Source organism: Ceratotherium simum, chromosome 1 (assembly GCF_057802395.1).
Source record: "Ceratotherium simum simum isolate JZ-2026a chromosome 1, ASM5780239v1, whole genome shotgun sequence".
Taxonomy (NCBI): Eukaryota; Metazoa; Chordata; class Mammalia; order Perissodactyla; family Rhinocerotidae; genus Ceratotherium; species Ceratotherium simum.
In genome coordinates this window covers 15,445,728-15,467,796 of record NC_141900.1, presented here as the reverse complement: position 1 = coordinate 15,467,796, position 22,069 = coordinate 15,445,728, and the positions used below count along the sequence as shown (strand labels likewise).

Below are 22,069 nucleotides of genomic sequence, written 5' to 3'. Positions count from 1 at the left end.
GTTTTTGTCTTAGACATAGGTTTCTAGAGCATTAAAAGAATCCTCTTAGGTTTGTTAAACCTTTAGCAGAAGATTACAGCCAATGTTTTGTCTTTGGTGAATAGCTGTTTGTCTCACTTTATTTACTTGGTATTGGGTATTTGTCAATGTCATTTCATATCTACAGAAAATTCTTACGCTCTATGGAGGTAGTGAATGTGTGTGTGCGTGTCTGCCGGAGGTCACATGACGGTTTCATCCTATTTGGTGGAGCAGCTTGACTTTTTTTCCCCTTGCTTTTGGTGATGGTTGTGAGTGCAGAAGTTGATTGACAGATGCATGCCAGAAACCCCCATTCTCCTTTTCAAAGACAACGTATGATGGATTGCGATCTCTCAGCCCAGCAGGACACGGGGACCATGCAAGCTGTAATTGGTCAGGTATGGAGTCAGCCATTTCTCAACTCCCCTTTTTTCCACAAGGGTCTCACCATATGATTCACATAATTCATATTTACAGTACCATCTTTCTATCTGTATCTTCAGCTACCTGCCAGCATAGTGCTGAAAGTGTGGAAGGCAAAAGGCACCCATTAATCTAGCCAGGAAACCTGAGCTTCCAACTTCAGTGTGCTGCTTAACAATAAAAACTAAAACAACAACAAAAAAAATCGAAGAACGAATGTAATTTATAATTTGGTTAAATGTTTAAAAAAATCCATTTTTAAGAATTTATTTTCTGTTGAGATTGTGATCCCTGAAAGAAATAAAGTGTGAGAAGGGAATAAAGTGTTGTGTTTCCTGGGTAGTAGGTAAAATTTTTCTGTTCAATATTTTTATTTTAACTGTATTCTCTTTCTCTTCCTCTCTATATGGAAAATATAAATATATAAATACACGCGCCTTTACTTCTAACCCAGATAATGTGTGATTGAGCCTGGTAAATGTAGTAGTGGTCTTGGCTGCTGCAGAGGGGCCGGCTGCAAATTAAACACTGCCACAATCTGAAAGGTCCAGGTGGTCTGCTTGCGCTTCCTAATGCAATCCAGCACAACAGCTTTAATAAACAGCTCTATTTAGTTCCTCCTCCCCGTGTCCAGGGAGGTGAACTGGTCTGGGGCTGCTGTGATGAAATGCCAGAAGAATATTTCTCAGAGGCCTCACAAGCTGATTTTTAGAGCTTCCCTCTTCTGTCGTCTTTGTCTTCCAAATGGGTCAGTGAGTCTTGCTCTTTCTGTTTGGTGGTTTTTGTTAAATCGGTCGTTTCTGTTTGTGTTTAAATGTTTGTGTGGTAAGCTGAATCAGAAGAGAAAAGGATCGTTGTGTTTTCATTTGCCTCCGAATAACTGAAGTGGTGAAAGGAATGAGAGTGCCCTGCTGCAAAGGGAGGGCGATTTTTCTGACTATGATGGGGGTGGGGTGAGGAAAAAGGGAATATACGTGGTTTCTTTCTTTTTTTTGTAATGTATTTTTGACCCAAATTTTTCTAAGTTAACCTTGCTTACTTATGAACTGTTAACTTATAAATCAGAATATGGTTACGAATATTGATGAACTCCTAAAAGTTTTTTTTTTTTGCATACTTTCCAATCAAGACAAGCTAGCAAGGTGATGACATAAAATTTGTTCGGTGTATGTTAATAGCATGGTGGAAAATATGCCATCTTATTCTGTTTTCAACAAAATTATAGCAAAGCACTTAAGGGTTCTGAAAGCACATGGTTTATTAATACCAGCATGCTTCATAATGTATTTTAGATGGGAAATGTCAGATATATAATACTATGTTTCCACAGGCTCACACTATTTTAAAAGCAGTAGATATCTATTTTAACAGAACAATATTTTTTAAAACTTTCAAGTTGGTTTTTGTTATACAGGCATATATAAAGTGAAGTCTCCAGGCGTATATTTGTCAGGAGAAAATATGTAAGGACTGATTTTATGTACTGTTAATACCCATTTCGGTGTAAGTGTTCACTGATGAGCAAGTAGGTGTATGAAATAGAGCTAAAATAATTGTGGCGTATAGAATTAAATAAATACCTCTTCAAAAAGATGACCTTTTTGTGTATAAATAAAACTTGAGCTCCTGACAACTGTCTTGACCTGTTTAATAAAACTTTTCTTAGGTTGCCAGCATATTCTCTCTTCCATATGTCACAGTGTGTCCTTAATACTGTGCAAAATTACTGTGTTTCAGTCCCAAATAAGAAACAGGATTTCCTTTTGTATATATTTCCCTTACTTGCGAAAAGAAATCTTGGTGAAAAAACAGGAGAAATACTTCTAATTTGTTGTTCAGTATTGTTTATTGGAAATAATGACAAAGGTATATACTTCTATAAGGTTCAAGTATACACTTTAAGAAAGGAATTGGTATACGCTTCACAGACACCAGGCTTAACTTTTAATTTGTCAGGATTTGAAATTGGTTGTTGTTATTACATAGCTCTGTGTTTTGTGTGTACTCTAAGCAATTTTTCAAGGCTCCTCAGCATGTCCAGGAACTATATATGTTAATGACTTGTTATGAATACTTTGTAAATAGTTGAGTCAAAGTAGCCGCATGTTTTCTGAAGATTTCATTTCTCATAAATTATTTGTTTAAAAACTCAGATACTTATGTCAAGCAAATAATTTATAAAAGCAATTGTTCTGAAGGTTGTAAAATTTTCTGTACTAAAAATGTACAGACTAAATTCCTTATTTTTTTTGAAGCTGAAACATGAAGTATTCGAAAGGAAAGAAAAATAGCATGCTATCTCCTAAGCATACCATAAAAGTCAGAAAACCTAAATGAAACCCATATCCATAGAGATACAAAGAAAGATGGCATACACATTTGAAATGATTTCCTTTTAATTGTTATGGCACAGAGAAGAATATTTACTCAAACAACTACTTCTAACAATAAGGACAAGAATGTGAAAATAATTTTTATGGCTTTTCAGTCACTCATACCAGAAAGAGATGGTTTATTTTTCGGCTCTTGATTTCAATATCATCTTATACCCACTCAGCAGGTGTGATCAGTCCCAAGTGATGATGCAAATGTTTGTGTGTGTTTCTTCTCAAATACATATTGAAATAATAATTTTTGTCCTTTTTTTTTCTTTTCTGAGATCTGCTCCTAAATGGCTTTGGGTTGGAGGAGCAAATAACCAGTTTTCAATGATATTTTCCATTCAGAATAGGGAAAGATTCCCATGAAATGTGATCTATAGGTGTTTTTCATTCATCTCTAGGATCAAATATCCAGTTGCTTCCACTGGAGGGAAGAGTAGACTTCTCTGTCTTGCTGGCCATAATCCAGCTGGGGAGAGTGTACTGGCTTCCTGGAGCACGTATTGCTCATATATACCTTTCCCGCAGGATTTTCCCTCCCCCAAGCAAGCAATTAAGCAGTCTAGTACCTAAGAATAAACTCCCTGCCTAGTATATCAAGATCAACAAACTTGGTTCATTCATACAGTTTTGGGAAATCAAACGGACTTTTGATAGTTATCTGTAGCAAGCTTCCTAAGCCTTTGAACCACAGGATGGATTGTTACCTTCAGATAATTTTCAAATCGAGTCAAACTAAACACTTAAGCAGGTTCTGAGCCGTGGGTTTGAGTATCATTTAAAAACGAGGGCTCGCATCTCCACCTCTCGTGGTCACTCAATGCTTACTGCAGCTTTTCTCTTCTGCAGACAGACCCGAGCTGTGAGCGACAGATGAGCTCATCAGTATTACAGGCCTCCTGTTTTCTTTTTTTCCTCATCTCGTGCAGGCGGGTCACTGTGTCCAACTCTCCTTCTAGCACTGCTGTCCCCAGAGGACCCTTGGCCAGCCTGCCATCTTGATGTGCAGGCCTGAGGGTCCGGGCTGGCTGCATGTTTCTGTAGACTGACTGCTGCGAATATTACAGAACAGAGGATATTAAATTAGTTGTTAATAGAAACAACAGATGAGGTAAATTAGATAAAAATATTTATCAGGCATATCTAAGAGTTTGCTAGGAATGGGAGAGACACAGATAAAAGGCCCATGGGTGCGCATCCAGTTGACTAGTGCTAAGGTACTAGTAGAAGAGTGAAGGAAGCATCTTTAACAGCTTTAGAAGTGCAGTCAAAACCTTTTGCAATTTCCCTTACCAGTAAAATAGGTCTCTTTTTTCAAGATAGACTTAAATTTGAAGTGTTTGAAAGTGGCCCATGAGGAAGCGAATGCAGTTGTCCGAGACAATGCCCAGTGCATGTGCTGATGGCTCAGAAGGGGAGTGCGGGTAACTCCGTGCATTTGGCTTAGTTAACAGTGTCTCAGTGCATGTTTCATGATGTGAAGATTTTAAAACACAAAAATATTTTTTTGTTTTAGTATTAAAACAATTTTATATGTGAGTTTGTTTATACCCTTCCTTGTTCCGGAAAGTATTTACTGTGGCTTTAAGAACAGTGTGCTTGCTTAGAACATACTCAAGCTGATGTGAAATTAGGGAGAGGGGACCCGGCAGTGTGTAAATAACACACTTGCAGATTGTTCTCAGTCCATTTAGACTGATTTTCATGCCCTTTATATAAAAATTAAACTTGGGGGCTAACCTAACCCTGTTTTACACGTGCCAAGCATAACTTTTGTATACTCTAGAAAGTCACTTTTGTAGGTGTGAATGCCCTTTTTTTTGAAATTGACATATTGCTTTAACAAATTTATATATTTTGAGGATGTGAATTTATTGTTGTTTGCATTTAATTGAGAATACTTTTTTTCAGGGTATTATAGGTAGATAGTATACTAGAAAAACACAAATTAATTGGAGATTATTCTTTCTGAATACAAAATGGTGCTAGTATTCTTTTTGTAAGTGCAGGACTCATCAAAATTGAATTTGTGCTATGTGTTTCTAATTGACCCTAAATGCTTCACTCAATACTCCACTTATCATTAGAGGAAAGTTGATACTAGCTTTTTATATTCTATCAGATGAACTCAATTTTTATTACCTTTAAAATATTTTTAAATTGAAGTTCAATATGTTACCTGAGCGGGTGTTTAAATCGTAAAGCCAAATTTGTCCATTAAAGTAAAATTTATCTCTATAATAATAATACTATACCATAATGTTAATAATAATACTAAACAACTAGCACATGAAATCTGGTCTTGAAACCAAATTTTCTTTTCTATTTCTAAGGTCAGTTAATGAAACTCTATATACTATTCAAGTATCATTTCAACGCTTAAGAATTTAAAGCTTTTGGATTCCTATCTCTAGAATATGGAGAGAGGTTGCTGTGACACTTAAAATATGAATGATTATGAAAGAAAGTTCGCATGTAATATGTTTCCTATATGTACAATCTATAGTACTTGTTCTAGAGGTCAGTGAAAGAAGTTCTCCTTCCTTGACTTTTCTTGCTATGTAAACTGCATTTTATCAAATGGTTTAAACATCTCTGTCTTTTCATCTTTACTGTTTACCAAAATTAGAATTTAACTAACATGTCCTCAAATATTGAAAAACTCCACTTTTCACTTGCACTGTGATATTGTATAAACTGTTGCTTTTTAAAATACTTATTAAGTAGAAAGTAAAATTGTGAAATAAAATGGAAATAAAAAAGGATCAGACCTGAAGAAACAATGTGCAAAATGATAAATACTGACCAAAATTTGAACACTAAAAGAAAATCCAAATTACACAACTTTTAAGTTAATTTCTATTTTGTGGCCAAACTTTTACTTGGGAGATAGATAATGGCCGCTCTAAATATAATTTCAAATCTGCATTTATATATTTATGTTTATGTTCTTCTTTTTCCCCCTTCCTTTTTTTTTTTTTTTTTTTTCCGGTAGATGAAGTGTGTGTCCAATAAAATAAATTACTGACTCAAGCCTTGTTCTGGGATCACATGTCGGTTACTCTGTTGATCCATATTGTCTTGAGATGGTCCAAAATTGTAATCAAAATCTGTACCAATTTTGCTTTTTACACATTTCTTCTGATTCTTAGATTGAAGAAGGGGTTATGGGAGACTAACATTTCAGTAAGATTCATTTTTCTATCTATTATTTTCTTGTTCTTCCCAGTTCTGCAGTGTGAACCAATTATGGTGAACATTGCCTAGTTTTTATTTGATAAATTCCTTCCTGGTTTGCCCTATGCTTGTGTTATTTTTTTTCCCCAGCTACGGATGACCATATTATTGTTATTTCAGGGCTGACACTTCTCCTAAATATAAAACCACTGTATGTAAGTAGCAGCAAAATAATTGAAAACATTTCTGATTATTTGTATTAAAGGCAACTCTCTAGGTTTTAAAACATTCTGTTTTTCAAGTTGGCTGGTTTCAGAAAATAGCTTTTTGTTTTATCACTAGTTTTAAAACCCCCATGATGTGAAGGACTCTTTCTCCAAAGGACAGAGATTAGCTGTTGATTCTTGGTACTGATTCTGGGTGAACTACAACCCTGTTTCCTTCAGCAGCATTTTTCTAACCACAAGAACAAGAAAAAAAATTTAGGATCAACAGAATATTCTAGATTTCACCTATTTTCAGTTTTTTTTCCCCCCAGGGAGTGGATTATTCCAGGGGGAAGAGATTCCCGTACAGTTTCCGGCCCCCACCTCCTAAGGTCAAAGATGAAAATAAATGTGTTGACACCTTGAATGAAAAGAAAATAGTTATTCAAACGCATTGCTCTGGTATTTTGTTGTCTTCCTTCACTGTCATTTCTCCATCAGCTTTCCTTCTCTTTTCCACTGTGATCCAGAGTCAGTGTGAGGAGTAGTAAGTGAAAAGTGAATCCTGTGGGCTGCCCAGGCAGCAAAGGGCACTGGAAAGAGACAGACCTGAAGCGAAACGAAGCAGAAAACTCACCAACACACTTGCCTCTGTAGTTAGTCTTTCTGTTAAGTTATTTTGTACCCTTACTTCATCTCACCTAGCGGTTTTAGAGCACAGAAATAAGCAGGGAAACTGTGCTTTAGGACTGTTCAAATACAATTAAAAAACAAAGCCAAAAGAAACAAAAGCTTCATGCTTGTGCCATGGAACACGAATTTCAAAATTAAGGAACGCTTTATTTCTGGAGCTTTTTACAAGAATTTAACCAGTGCTTGGGTGCTGTGGAATAGCAGCCTTATTAAAACAGATATTTCTGGTAGTTAATATGATGCTGACTCTGTTTGCATATTTTATGGCTTTGATTTTCATGATTAGAAACTATTTTAAAAAGAAAACATCTCTCTCTCACACGTAAAAGCTTTAAGAAAAAGATCTACTTAAAAAAATTAAATACCTATTAACTGGTGATTTTAGCATTGCTCCGAAGAACTCAGATAACCTCCTCTTTAGAAGAACGAAGTGTATCGTGTATAGAGAGCTGAGTTTTCAATGCAGAATTTGTGTACAGAGTCTTTTAAAAAATGAAATACTTTATTGTTGAGAGTGTGAGACAAATATTGCACCAACACAGAAGCATGGATGCCAGAAACCCTAATTGATATTGAAGACATATGAAAAAAAGAGGTAGATATTTCTTAGATCTTTGGTTGTATTCCTCCAAAATTGAGGCCAGCACTGGAGAACGTGCAGCAAGGTACATCAGGCTAGGCTACAGCAGGCGCAACTTGCTTCAGACAGAGCTAGTGAATTTTGTAAGTCTTAAATAACACTAGAAAACAAGGATCTTCCAACCTTTTGGAGGAAAGGTTGAGAGTTGAGCAGGCGCAACTTGCTTCAGACAGAGCTAGTGAATTTTGTAAGTCTTAAATAACACTAGAAAACAAAGATCTTTCAACCTTTTGGAGGAAAGGTTGAGAGTTGGGACAAATGTAAGATGCTGCTTAATGTGCACGAATAAAGCCGAGAACATCAGGCTCATTTCACTCAGTGTCAGTCCCCATGATTCATCATCATGGTCAGGGCAAACTGTGGGCTCTGGGCTGAAACAATTTTATCCATTTTTTTTTTTTTAAGAGAATGTTCCAGCTTGGATCTTATATCCTTAGGGTTACAATATTGAATTCTGAATCAGGAAACTTAATCTTGCAGCCAGATTTGACAAGATGCTGGTTGAATGGTAGGCAGAAATGATGACTGTGGGATGAAATGCCCCAGGTCAGAATTTGGGAAAAGAAGAGATTTTGTGGAAATTTGGCTGTGATGTAAGAACCCCAAATTTGAAAATTTCTCACTGTTCCTATCAGTAGAGAGTGTTCAAGGGTCTGAAAAGTAGATTACTGCTGTATTCATTTTCTCTGTTTCAAATCTTTCTTTAACAGAGGGAGTTTTTACACATTCCCAGGTGTATTTCTTGGTGTATTTCTAATGTTGCTAATATAAAAGGTGTTTGTAGTAATATTCAAAAAGGTTTCTGGGAACAAAGGATAACTATTGCCCAAATCCAAGACAATCATACTTTGTTTCTTGGCAAAATGTTACTACTAAATTCAGGAACTAAAGTTCTTTCTTTTTGAAAACTTTTTCCATTTGTCAACAAACCTATGTCGAGATTTCCAGGGACCAAAGAATTTAGAGTGAAAATGAAAATGAGGCATTCTAATTGGTTAAAACACACACACTCACACCCTAGACATTTTAGGAAAAATTGATTATTTAACCTCTAATCCTCTAAAAATATTTTAACTCTGTTTTCAGTTTTAATACACGAAAAAATTATGGTAGGTGTTTACATAAAATACTCCTCCTCTCCAGATAGTTGATCACGAGAATGGAAAAATACTTTGCAACTTCTAGAGATCAAGATTATTGTAGAAATGTGAGTACATAGTTGATCACTATACTGCAAAGGGATAGTTATTGTAGTTATTTCCTTCCCAAAACTAGGGCACTTGGTTTTGCCTTGTACTTCCATTTTATAGCTACTTTCTACAAGTGCTGAAACGTATCAACTGGGATTGTTTTTTCTCTTTCTACCATTATCTATCAAGTAGAACTTAAACAGCTAGTTCAGCCAGAGAGTGGAGCATCTGAGTAAAATCTACAGAACATGAACACAATTCTTATATGCATATGATTGAGGCAAGTTACATAGTGGAATCTTATGAGTCTTTTTAAATTTTTTATTAAACAAATTATAAAAGTAACGCATGCTCATGACAAACAATTTTAACAACACAGGAGAGTATAAAGTGAAAAGTAAAGTACCCCATCATTCCACTTTCCACAAATAACCATCGTCAATGGTTGCTTACATATCCTTCCAGAAATTTTCTGTGTATGTATAAACATAGAAAATCTTTATACAACCCAAATAGATCCATACTATACATAGAATTCTGCAACTGACTTTTACATTTTAAAAACGTATCTTGAACATCTCATATCACTACAAATAGATCTGCATATTTCTCTGTAGTATTCCCTTTCATGGATATATAATAATTTGTTTAACCAATTCTCTCCTGATGAACATCTAGCTTTTTAAAAATAAGTTTCTGCAATGAGACAAGTAGAGATGTTTCATTTCTCTTAGCATAAAAATTTCCAGAACCTTCCAAATGGAGTTTGCTTTACCAAAAGGACTCATAGGTAGTGTTTCTTAAGAGAAGGTGAGGTGTAATGTTAAAAGTGAAGGATAGCTTTATGCCACAAGAATAGATATTTATCGTTTATATATTGAACATTCAAACCAATTAAAACAGCAATAAAGATCACAATATTGTATTTAGTAGCAAAGAGGTAAGAATAAGAGATAATGATATAAAGATCTCAATCAGATACATTATGGCTTTAAAACCTCTATATTTGTTCCAAGCCACCAACTCAGCTGAACAAAATGCATAACTTATTTTCTTTTGTGGGCCTCAATGCTATTTATTAAGATAATTGACAGAGATATATGTTTCCAATGCATAATTCAGTTAGTATACCTAGATTAGTGAAAAAGAGACCAGAAGAAATTCATGGTAATTAATGTCAGTTAAATTCCTGTTTTCTATATTTCATATTGTCAGACCAATTCTTCAACCACGATTCAGAGGTTGAATAACGCAGTCAGGAGAAGGGCTTAATCAAAACTAATCAGGCATAGCTTTTGAATTCATTTAATTTAGGGTTTTAGTAAGGTAGACAAAATATATACTACTTAAATATTTAAGAGTAAGTAAAAAGTTACGTTTTTCATTTCTTTTAGGATATCCATCCTAACCACATCACTTCACACATACTAAGAAGAAAGTGAAAGGGTGGTAATTTGTATCAGAGATGGAAGTGTGAGCTGACTGTGACATCTTTCATTGTACAGATTCCCAGAATGGGTTCCATGGAACTGCCCTTGGGTGGAAGTATGCTTTCTCCTTCTCTGTTTTTCCCTACACATGCCAGGGCAAGTAACCTGGATAGAAAATGATAATGCTTGATTTATAGGTTTAAAAGTAGCTGGCTCTCTCACCTGAAACTCAAAACAGGCTCTCAAGAATAAATTGCATAGCATATCTTGGATGTTAATGCTCTCATTTGAAACCAGAAACTCTGAGAAGTAGGTACAAATCCTCATTCCCATCTGTGGAAGTGGAAACTGGCTCAGAGAGGTCTTATTTATAGCTATATTGCTAGTAAGTAGAAGTGAGGTTTGAACCCAGACATTCCTTCTAAGGGTTCACTGTTTTTCTCTACACCAATTCTTAACTTTGGCTGCCTTTTAGAACCACTTGAGGCAACCTTTGAAAATCTACTGATATACAGGACGCATCCCCAGAAATTCTGATTCAATTTATCTAGGTAGGGTCTGGGTATTGTTTTTTCGTGTGTGTGTGAGGAAGATTGGCCCTGAGCTAACATCTGTTGCCGATCTTCCTTTATTTTGTATATGGGACACTGCCACAGCATGGCTTAATGCGCCGTGTGTAGGTCCTCGCCCAGGATCCAGTCCTGCGAACCCCAGGGCTGCTGCAGCAGACTGTGCGAACTTAACAACTATGCCACTGGGCCGCTCCTGGGTATTGGTATTTTTGAAAAGCTTTACAGGTGATTCTAATGCACTCTTACAGTGCCTCTTAAATTGAATGAATGTTATTTTAAATGATAAAAAATGAGGCAATGAAGATTAAACGGTGTAACCCTTCCCCCCGCTCCTCCAACACACAATCATAAATCCACAGCAGAAGAACAGAGAGAATTTAGTCTGGCATTCACTTTGTGTGTGTGTGTGTGTGTGTTCAGTGGGATTCTTGTAGGTTTTGTTGAATATTGGAGATAATGTTTAATAACATTTTTCATCCAGAAAAGGGCTAGATATTTAGTCGTCTTAAAAATAACACTATTAACAATCTGCCAATTAGTAAGCACTTCCTAGGTGCTAAGCACTTTACGAGCACCGTTTAATCCTCACGACAGCTCTGTGGGGGAGGTACTGTTATTATTTCCATTGTACTAATTAGGTGACTGAGGAAGGGGCGCAAGGTCACATGGATGGGAAGTGGCAAAGCTGGACTGTGACCTAAGGATATTGGAGGCCAGGGTGTAAATCCTCAATAATACGCAAAATCACAGAATTGAAACATGGCCTTAAACATGACCTGTGGAAACTATGATTCTTAGTACTATCTCTTGATGAAGGCAGATTTTATTACAGAAATGTCTCTTGTGTCTCCGCTCTCTCCTCCCTGCCCTCCTCCTCCTCCTCCTTCTTCCTCTCTTTCTCTTTGCTCCTCCTCCTCTTTCTTCCTCTCTCTCTCTTTTTCCTCCTCTTCCTCTTCCTTTTCCTAAGAATCCACGACTCATTCATTTTCTATGTAAGAATTTTGTTGTTGCCGTCATTACCTGTTATAATTGGGCTCTGTGTGGTGGTCTGGAAAATGATGCTTTTATAAAATATAAAACAATAGAATGGATGGTGAGTGGAAGGATGGGAGAGCAGATTGGTGCTCTCTGTAGGCTTCCACAGAAAGAGCTGCTCATAGCTAGACGAGGAGTCACGCCGGCCTCGATTTCCTAGGACTCCATGAGGTAAGCCTTCAGACACAACAGGTCTTAAACAGTGCGGCCAGTAGGCACTGTTCTGTGTGTATGAGGAATGAAATTCCCACAGACAATTTCAGAGAAGCTTTGAAAACATGTTTACATTTTATAATATATATAAAAAACATGTAATATATAATATATAAATTGTTTATATTTTATAATATATAATATATAAAATATAAACCAAATTTATTTTTTAAAATAGTTCTCACTATTTGAGATTAATAACTACAGAAACTCTTTTGTCTATCTTTTATCTATTAACTGATTAACATTCTATCAACTATCTACCTATCTTAACTGATTAACATTCTTGCCTCAATTTGAAATCAGAGCGTTAAATTTTCAAGATGAGCTTGCTTTCTCTCTTCATTCTTCATAAAAACTCAACTAAATTCCAGCCAAATGTGCACTGGCACATCTAAACTAATTTTTATGAACTAATTACCTTGTCGTGATTAAGGGTTATGGTGATGGCAAATTGGTGATTCTACCAAGGAGATATTTCTTAACTCAAATTTTGGAAAACTTTTAAATAATATTGTGGCATTTCTCCTATTTCAATCCCATATTTTTGAAATTGAAGTAAATAAAGGGTATCCTTTATCCCACTTAACTATTTTCAACTAAACTTCTTCCTGTCGAGTGGCATTTTCAACATTTGTGGCCCTGGGGGCAGTCATGGGGCTGAAAAAGAGAAACTCTTCTCTACTTAGTAGTTTGAAATTTTCACAAATTATTAACTTCGTTTGCATTTGTGTGTTATGGATGTAGGACCAAGTAGAGTTTACTCTCAAATATCTCTTTAACTTTTACATGTAATTCCGTTATGTCAGAACTCATGAATAGGAAACAATATGATGATTTGGTGAAATGAATCACTATGATCTTCAACAAAGTGCTTACTGCTTTGGAACATCAGATGTGAACATAACACTTGGTACAGGCAGTGTTTTTGCCTGGAGCTTGTAATCCACTGCAGTATCATATATCTTACATCGTGGCGCACCACTTTTCCACACCTGTACCCCTCCTCTCAATGGCCCCTCTGAGTCAAAGTGGGGAGACACCATCATTGTTCAGACAGATGAGCTGAGTCTTGATAGCAACTCCTCTAAGAGCCCAGCACTGTGGGGAATTGGGTTGAGCTTGTTGAGAGGGAGTAAAAGTGAGGTGTGTACGCTAGAATTTAAGAAGGTAGACAACGATATAAGTTGAAGATTTTGTGCCTTAAGATTTTGAAGGTTTTCTTATCTATTCACACATCTCTTTCTTCAATATTTCTTGATGGTTTTGTTTCTTTCCAGCTGGCCCAAATCTTTGTTAGAAATAGAATTTAAAAGGAAACATTGGAGGCTAGGGATCATGTTGCCTCCTGATTATTTAGTTCAAGTCAGTGCATGAAGTTAATACCACATCCCAACACAGGGTTCAAATTATATTTATGAGTAAATGAACAGAAAAGTGTATTGCTGATCTAGTAGCCATTATTTGTTTCAAAAAATTATGATTCTATATTAAAAAATAAATAGGCGCCTCATGCACTCATTTCTTTTATTCTTTTGGGGTTTCAAGGGGCAATAAATAAGTTCTTTTCTTTAATTCCTGAGTTTATTTTCACTTTATTGCTTACAGAGCTCCTTGAAGAATGTGGTTTCACACCTGCAGCCAGATGGCTTGCTAATTTCTCGTGTCCCTACATTTTGATCTTGGGACAGCGTACCAAAGGAAAGTTTGGGTCTGATGAAGAAACCCCTTTACCCAGGATTTCTGCCTCCTACTGGGAGTGGGGCAAAGAGGGAAAAGATCAAATTCCTGCATGGAAGTGGAAGACCATGGATATCAGACTCTTGTCACTCACCAATGTGATACAGAATTTCTCCTCTTGTGGCTGAAAAGTTCGTTCATGTGAAAACATGAGGCCAAGGGATCAGAGCTCCTCCCACCACCCATTTTCTGGGCAATTCCTTTCAGCCTATTTTTGACGAAATGGGCTATATCGATGTCTTATTGAAGCCTTTGTCAGACTGAGAATTCAAACAAAAGGATTTGAATAAAATAAGATTCTGGGATTTTTGTATTTTCCTATTTCTACCTCCTTCCTTCCTCCCTTCCTTCCTTCATCTTTCTTTCTGTGAAATTGACCCATAATCATCTTAGAAATAAAGTGTGGAAAGAGTCGCTAGACTGTACAAACTTTTTCTGTTTATACTCACCATCTTACTCTCTCCCCTGTCCCCTACCTACCTTAGAACAACTCCTAAGTCTTTCTAGAGATATATCCTGGCATGTAGCAGGTACTCAATAATTGCTTTGGAATGATTCCTTCATTACAACTGTCACTCTTCTAATTTACATCTCAGTAGACTGCTCTTCTCAAGTGGTTTTTAAGCCTTGAGGTGGCTTTGCTCTATTTAGTCTCCTCTCAAGGATTTCATGAAAATATTCTTATATCTGTTTAGTGGTGAAAACAAATCTGTTCTAACACTTTGCCACCTCTAAAACATATTCCTTAAAATATTACTCTGGATGGAAAAACTGTGTTACTACTCACTTTAGCTATGTTTTATGCAATACAAATCAATTGACTGTGAATAATTTTCGTCTTTCTACAATCTGGGAAATGGATTATTCAAGTCATGTTTCAAAATTTTTGATACAAAAGGCCACAGAGTAGCATGTTAAGTTGGCAGCTTCATGTGTACTTACAAACTGGAAAAAGTTAATAAATAAAAAATATAATCAAGAGATTATTTTGATATTTGGAAAACAATGGTATGAATTTAGGATCTACTCTAGTTGATTGTTGAATAAAACTTTCTCAGAATAATGTATATGTAAAGTTATGTTAATTAACTGTTTTATATTTTATATTTCTGTGGGATAAGCAGATGGTAATATCTGAACATTTAACATTTAATTTTTTTCTTGGTTTTCCCACTGAATTTTAAACATAATGGTGAAGAGATTATGTTACATACTATATATAAGAATATAATATATTCTTCTATATAAGATTATAATATATATATTCTTATTTAAATGAAACAAGTACTGCTCTTCTGCATAATAAGTTGATGGAAAAAGAATATAGGCATAGTTAGAAAGAAAAAGAGAAGATTTTTAGATTAGATCAGTAAAAAATGAAGTGTTGATTGGTTTAATTTATTGGAATGAATGTCATGCAAAACAGTTATGAGTTTCAAGTTTCAAATCAGAATTCTGTAATGTTGTAAAATATGAAATGGTATCTAAAAAGAAAAACATGAAAATGCCAGGGATAATGTCTAAGGGCAAAATGGGTATTTTTGCAGGGTTGCAGCTTTGGGTTTATGATTCCAAAGCAACCTAAAGGGAAGTCTGTCTAGTGTCTGAAGTGAGACTGAGCAACATACAATTTTTATATCTGTATTTACTGTATGTTTTTATACATACAGTGCATAAAAAAACAAATTTCCTTCTAGGAAACCATTGTTTTTTCTTCTCACAAGAGGTCAAAGCCTGTGAAACCTTTCAGGTACTTCACGTTTGACCCATCAATGTAGAATTCTTGGGAAGAAGAAGTGTCTGGTGCTTCAAGTGCTTGTTTCAGAGCTTCCGGCCTTTTGGTAGACAAGAGGGGCCAAGTGTGCCCCAGGGCCTGAGCTCTCCCTCTGGGGGCAGAATTTAACTCCATTCATTCTTTAGTACCTTTTACTGCTCTGGGTAATATTCTTTTTTTTGGTCTCTCCTAGAAGTGATTTTCCTACTTGGCTGAACAAAGTCTTTGTTCACCTAGAATTCAAAGCATCTGAGGCTAATAAAAAGGCAAAATGATCAATTTTGTTAGTGCCAACTCTTCTTCGTTATTCTCGATTTTCCTGTATTAACTGAGATTCGGATAAATATCATGTCATTCCTTCCTAAAAGAATGGGAACTGTGGGGCCAGCCCGGTGGTGTAGCAGTTAAGTTCACGTGTTTTGCTTCAGCGGCCTGGGTTTCGCTAGTTCGGATCCTGGGCATGGACCTACACACAGCTCATCTAAGCCATGCTGAGGTGGCGTCCCACAAAGAGCAACTAGAAGGATGAACAACTATGACATACAACTATCTGCTGGGGCTTTGGGGAGAAAAAAAGGAAAAAAGGAGGAAGGTTGGCAACAGATGTTAGCTCAGGGCCAATCTTCCTCAAAAAAAAAAAAGCTTAAAAAAAAAAGTATGGGAACTACAAGTTGCAGGAATGCTCCGTGGATGAGGCTGGTGGAACAACAACCTGGAAATAGAAAAAGCCAGACAGGAGAGGTGGAGGGTCCACAAATAGAGGTCTGGTGTGGTGGGGGTGTAATGACTGGCACCCAGCAGGTTCCAGGAGAGGTAAGGGGATAGGAGGGAACAAGGAAAAGGAGAATGAATTCTGCAGGTCGCAGAGGAGGAGGGGAAAGATAATTCAGCAAGGAAGATGCAGTTACCAGGACCAAGATGCAGAGGGAGGGTTCGGACACAGAAACAAGGTGGCTGTCTGATTATGAAACGCACAGGGACAGAGCAGGACTAGGAGGCTGATATACCTGAGTGCTATTTATAGTGCCCGTGATGGGGTTGTCAAACAGAGCTCGGGTCAGGCCGGAGTGTGAGGTGCTAGTCAGTGGCCCTCTGGATAAAGATGATCGTGCAGTTAGAGAAACAAGTTAACCCTGTCTTTTCCCTGCTGCTCAATTTTCTCTACCGCGTCCACTCCCCCTCCTCACTTCAGGCCTATACTCTGCTCCCTGTTCCTTCAATCCGCATTCCAATTCATGCCAACCTCAATCCCCAGATAAAACCTCACCACCTGCCTTTTTGATCCTGTCACTTCCCTGCTCAGGCTCCTCTCCTGCCATGGTCTCACTACCTCATAGTGAGGCAAAGTTTAAACTCTCCACGATCTGGCACCATCTCTCCCAGTTCCTGACTCCTGACAGTCCCCCACTGCCAGGCTGACCTATCCAGATCCTCTTATGAAGCTCCTCAAAGGGATTCCCCAGAGGAAATCCCTGGAAAGCAGTGAGCTAGCAGACATTATATTATATGAGCCACAGAATCCGAAGCCCTGTGCTTACTTCCTGAGGCTCCTTCTCTGTTGCTCATTGTGTAGCATCTTGATGCCTTTATGCCTCAATTACTTGTGTTTAAAAGGGATCAAAAATACTGAGTTGCTTCCTAGAGATTCCTTGAGATTTCATGAATATCTGCTTGTTCTGTGTCTTGAGCTACTGTTAGAACTATACAAACCGGACAATTTAATTAGAAAATCGATGACACTAGACCTCAAGTGATTTTTTGATACTCAAATATTACAATATTGTTAAAGAAACTGACTTCCAAGAATTTCACCTCTGAAACTTGTCTCTTTCACTGGGCTGTCTATCTAGCATTTGTTTCTCCCGCGTCCTCAAGGCAATATTGCTAAGTGGTTAATAGAGAGGGCTAGAAGATCAGAACTAGTCTTGGAATATCAGGCCATCACCTTTTATGCCTTGCTTTTATAAACCTTGGGCAACTTACTTGGCCTCTCTGTGCCTCAGTTTCTTGAACAGTGAAGTGAGATTGATAAAAATGGCCACCTCAGAGGGTTGCTGTGAGGATTAAATATGACAAGTTGTATAAAGAATGAAGCACAGTGCCTGGCACACAGAAAACACTACTGTGCATTCGCTATTGTTATGATTATCGTCCGTTCACCTCTTCCTGTGCCTCCCACGCACTCTGGCTCCCTCCGTATGCGAATTTCCTTGTAGGAGAGCTGGAAGGGCTCCTCCACCACTGCGTTTTGTGCGTGACAGTGCTGACCACACTTCCTGAAGCTTCTTAGTGGCTTGGCTATCTTGACCCCAACCTTCTACTCCTAGTTTTCTTACATTCTACTATTTCACTTGCTGCTGCTTCTTTCTTCTCTAGAACAGACTAGGCATCCCCAGGGTTTAAGCCTGGATTCTCTTCTACATTCCCATCAACTTCAATAATGTTCACTATCATTTCTCTACAGATCTATTCTCTAATCCGTTTCCAGCCCTGACCACGTTTTTTTCTGTGTCTACCAGATACTTGGCTTTCCTCTCACAAGCATCATGTTGGAGCCTAAAGACATCTTTCCTACAAACCCATTCTGCCTAAAAGAATAATGATTTGCACTTATTGAACTCGTACTATGAGCCAGACAGCATTCTCAGGCTTTGCATGCATATCTATCTCAGCACAAGTAAGTGGCAGAGTTGGTATTCCAACTCAGGCAGTATGACTCTGTAATTTACACTTCTTGACTTGTTTATTTCTGCAGAGGATGTCACAGCCTTCCAGTCACCTAAGCGTGGAACTTCAGTCGTCTGGGCTCCTCCCTCATCCTTGCCTGCCATGTTTAATGAATGGACAGAGCTCATGGAATCTACCTGGGTTGAGAATCTCCTCCATTCTTGCTTCCACTCTGCCTTATAGACTTTTGTTCCTCTCACCTGGACTATTGAACTGACCCCCTTCTAGTCCTGCTGTTCCCATGTTTCCTGTACATAAGTTACCTTCAAACACTTTTACTTTCAAACAAATTTTACATAAAAGCCCCAATTGTAGAGCAGACAAGGCAGTGGGGCTCTGATTGAAGTTGGAGGAGGAACCCAGATTCCCACCTGCTCTGTGTTGACTTTGTCCCCTCTGGTGGCCCCTGGTGCCTCGGTGAAAACTAGAGGGCATAAAATCCACTACTGAATCAGATCTTGGATAATTTCCTTAAGACACAGCTCTGAGTGTACTCCTCCCTGTTCTGAAACCTTCAGTGGTTCAAAGACTCTGTGATGTGGTTATGGAGTACCCACCCGATCTTTCCCACGTTTATTATGTTCCTTCACTCCTCCCATTCAGACTCTAAGCTCTAGTCTAGACCAACTAGACTACTCACTGTTCTCAGACATCTGTAGTTTCTTTCCTCCAGACTTTTGAATTTCCACCTCTATTTCTGTTGACTTAAATCCTGTCCATCCTTCTGAAGCAACAGCTCCTCCAGGAAGACTCTACCCATCCACCTGAACCAGTCTGACCTCATCTGAACCCTGAGAGCATGCTGTGCCTCTTTTTGGCATTCATGTTCTGCTTTGTGAGAGGGTTATTGTAAACCTGTGTTCTATTTCCCCTTAATGATAACCTGTCAAGTGTTATGCTCTATATATCCCTTTGGTGCCATCACTAAGCACACAGCTTTGAACCTAGACCCACTGAACACAAATGTATTGCAGATAGTGAAAACAATCCCTTCATTCAACAAGTGTTCATTGGGCATTTGTTAGGCAAATTTCTAGGCCCCAAGGATGCAAGGTCCCAGCTGTTACAGCACAGACAGCAGGTGTGGATATCTGTGAACAGATATGACAAGGTCCTCCTCTGCAGAAGAATGAATTTCATATACAGTTGGCCATCTGTATCTGTGGGTTCCTCATCCATGAATATGGAGGGCTGACTAAGAGCCTGGAGCGTCCACGGATTTTGGTATCTGTGGGGCTCCTAACCAATCCCCCTCGAATACTGAGGGATGACTATAATTACAGAAGTTTTAGAGGAAAGGGGTCATCAAGACTAACGGGGTCATCAAGTCTAACTGACGAAAACCCCTTTTTTACTCAGAGAGGTGAACTGATTTGACCAAGGTCAGTGGCCAAGCCTACGTGAGCCCCAGTCTCTGGGCACTTTTGTCACAGCTCTTAGGCCACCTCTAATTGGTTCCTAAGCATAGTATCTTGTTAGTACAGAAAAATAGGCAAAACAGCTGTTGTTCTTTGCAAAATTAAATTTATATCCTATTTTCTCTGACCATTTTCATAATAGTTAAGTCTTTTCTCTTTCCTTCCTTCCCTCTCCCTCACCGTTACCAGCACCCCCAAACAATCGCGTGAACAATGTATGCAGTTATGCATTGCTCTGTTACTCATTCCAGTTAGTAAATTACCTGTGACATCACCTAGACCCTGAAACTTCCTGAGCTTAGGAGTGGGGGAGGGAATCTTCTCCCATGTTCCGTATCAGGTATGTTCTAGCTTGAGCTGTCTTAAGTGTTTAAGGTGTGCTAGAGTGAATTTTAACAACTCAGAAAGATGGGGTTGCAGCAAGCTCCCAATGAGAAAGGGAGTTTACATGATATATAATATGTCTTATTTTTAAAAAGCATACCTATAGCTAGACATAGGTATATTTTGATATTTATTGAGATTTCATGGGATACATAGTGAGCCATTAGGAAATCTGAACATGTATAAATAAGCATAGACATGCTCTGTAAAGTATTTTTAATGCAAGGAGAATGTTAGAAAATGTAAGCAGTAAACATTTTTTGGCGTTAATTATGTTAGTTGTTTTAAGGGTGAGTGGGAAGAGGACAAGGGAAGACAGGGTAGACCAACATATTAAGCTTAAAGACCTAACAGTGGAAAGCCCAGAAATGGGTGTTAGAGGGTTAGTTTTAGGAGACAGATGCTGGAGTTGAAGGAATGGGCATTTGGGTGTAGACTCTAATAGCATTTCCATTTTACAGGCTTCTCCACATGACATTTGAAGAATATTGTGGAAAGTTTCTGCTCTTTGGCTACAAAGGAAGGCATTCCCCATTCCTTCTAGCACTGTAATGTCCCAGTGGATATATTACTTCCTCAGAAGCTACTTGAGGCTGGGGGTATATTTTCCCACAGCCTCTGGCACAATGCTCTACACATAGTAGGCACTGAATAAAGATTTGTGCAGGGTATGAATGCACAGAGTTTCCATAGGGCATGATCCAAAGCTCCTCAGGTGGTTATTACTCCATTTTATTGCCATTCTGAGCTTATAGCACCCAGAGCAACAACAACTTGTACCCCTCGAGCATATGTGGTATTTAGTATTTCTGTATGTGGTGTCAACTTTCATGCCATAATTTTCTATATATGTAACTGGTTAAGTTACAGCTGTTTTGGGAACCACAGGCTTTTTTCCATCTAAAATAAGCCCTGGCCACATACAGCAACTAGAAGGATGTTCAGCTATGGCATACAACTATCTACTGGGGCTTTGGGGGGAATAAATAAAATCTTAAAAAAAAATAAAAAATAAAAAATAAAATAAAATAAAATAAGCCCTGGCTAGCCATCCTAGTCTATGTAGAGGTAACATTCACTATATGACCTTTTCATGCCTAACTCCGTGCCCGGACCCTGGACCCCTAATTTGGTAGGCACATCCAGTTACCAGCTTATGTGCTGGTTATAATGACAATTCTGTGCTTAACAATCTTTTCACTAGTAACACTATGACATTAATATTTCTAAAGGCCATCTTTATATTTACTATTGTTTTCTCAGGGGGTCTTTTATATTATACCTACATTTTGAAAAGAGGGATCAATTCAAGAGTTGGTCTGGTGATGTGAGATGTTCCTAGGGACAATGACATAGAACAAATGTGTTTGCTCATCCTGCCTGTGCAACCAATGATGGAATGTAATGGCTTTGTTTTCCTAAAGTAGATACTATAACTCTTCCTTTTCTGTTCATAATTACAGATTTTTAGAAGAGAGTTTCTTGAAACTTAGAAAAAGAACTAAACCTCACCTCAGTTCTTCTTGTACTTCAGCTTTGTGAATAGAAAGCCAAGGAAAGGGGGCAGTGGGCTGGTGAGGGGGCAGTTAGAGGAAGTCAAGTGGAGTCAAATGCTTCTTCTCCGGGTTCCAGCAGCGCGTCTGGGTGGGTACTGGAGCACTGTTTAAGCAGGTTGTCTTGAGCCAGCAGATATTTCTGTTTGTGCTCCTTGAAGCTTGGAAATCTATCTTCTATTGTACTGTTTAAGGGAAAGCCTCAGCGTATCTCTGTCTTTCTAAATTGAGAGCACCTTATTGTTTAAGACTGACTGACTTACAAGGCTTTTGCCATTCTGATTATCACTTATTCACTTAGTGAAGCAAGGATGATATCTTACCCATGTTTATTATGCATCAGCAACTAGCATCAAATTCCTCTGCACGGTATTTCTTCTGCTAAATGTTCTCTTCATCCTTTCCACATCTCCCACCCTCTCCATTCTCTCAAGACACACACACACACACACACACACACACACTTCCTCCCCAGCTTGCACCTAGATCTTC

General features: G+C 38.0%; 1 protein-coding gene across 2 annotated transcripts in view; it reads left to right on the top strand.

Moving 5' to 3' along the window:
* The first annotated feature begins 314 nt into the window (after positions 1 to 314).
* POU6F2 (POU class 6 homeobox 2) overlaps positions 315 to 22,069 on the top strand; it is a 467,650-nt gene continuing 445,895 nt past the window's right edge. For both annotated transcript variants that reach the window (XM_087435729.1, XM_087435666.1), the window contains exon 1: positions 315 to 419. In XM_087435729.1, the coding sequence (XP_087291855.1) occupies positions 315 to 419 (105 nt within the window). The remainder of the gene's footprint in view (positions 420 to 22,069) is intronic.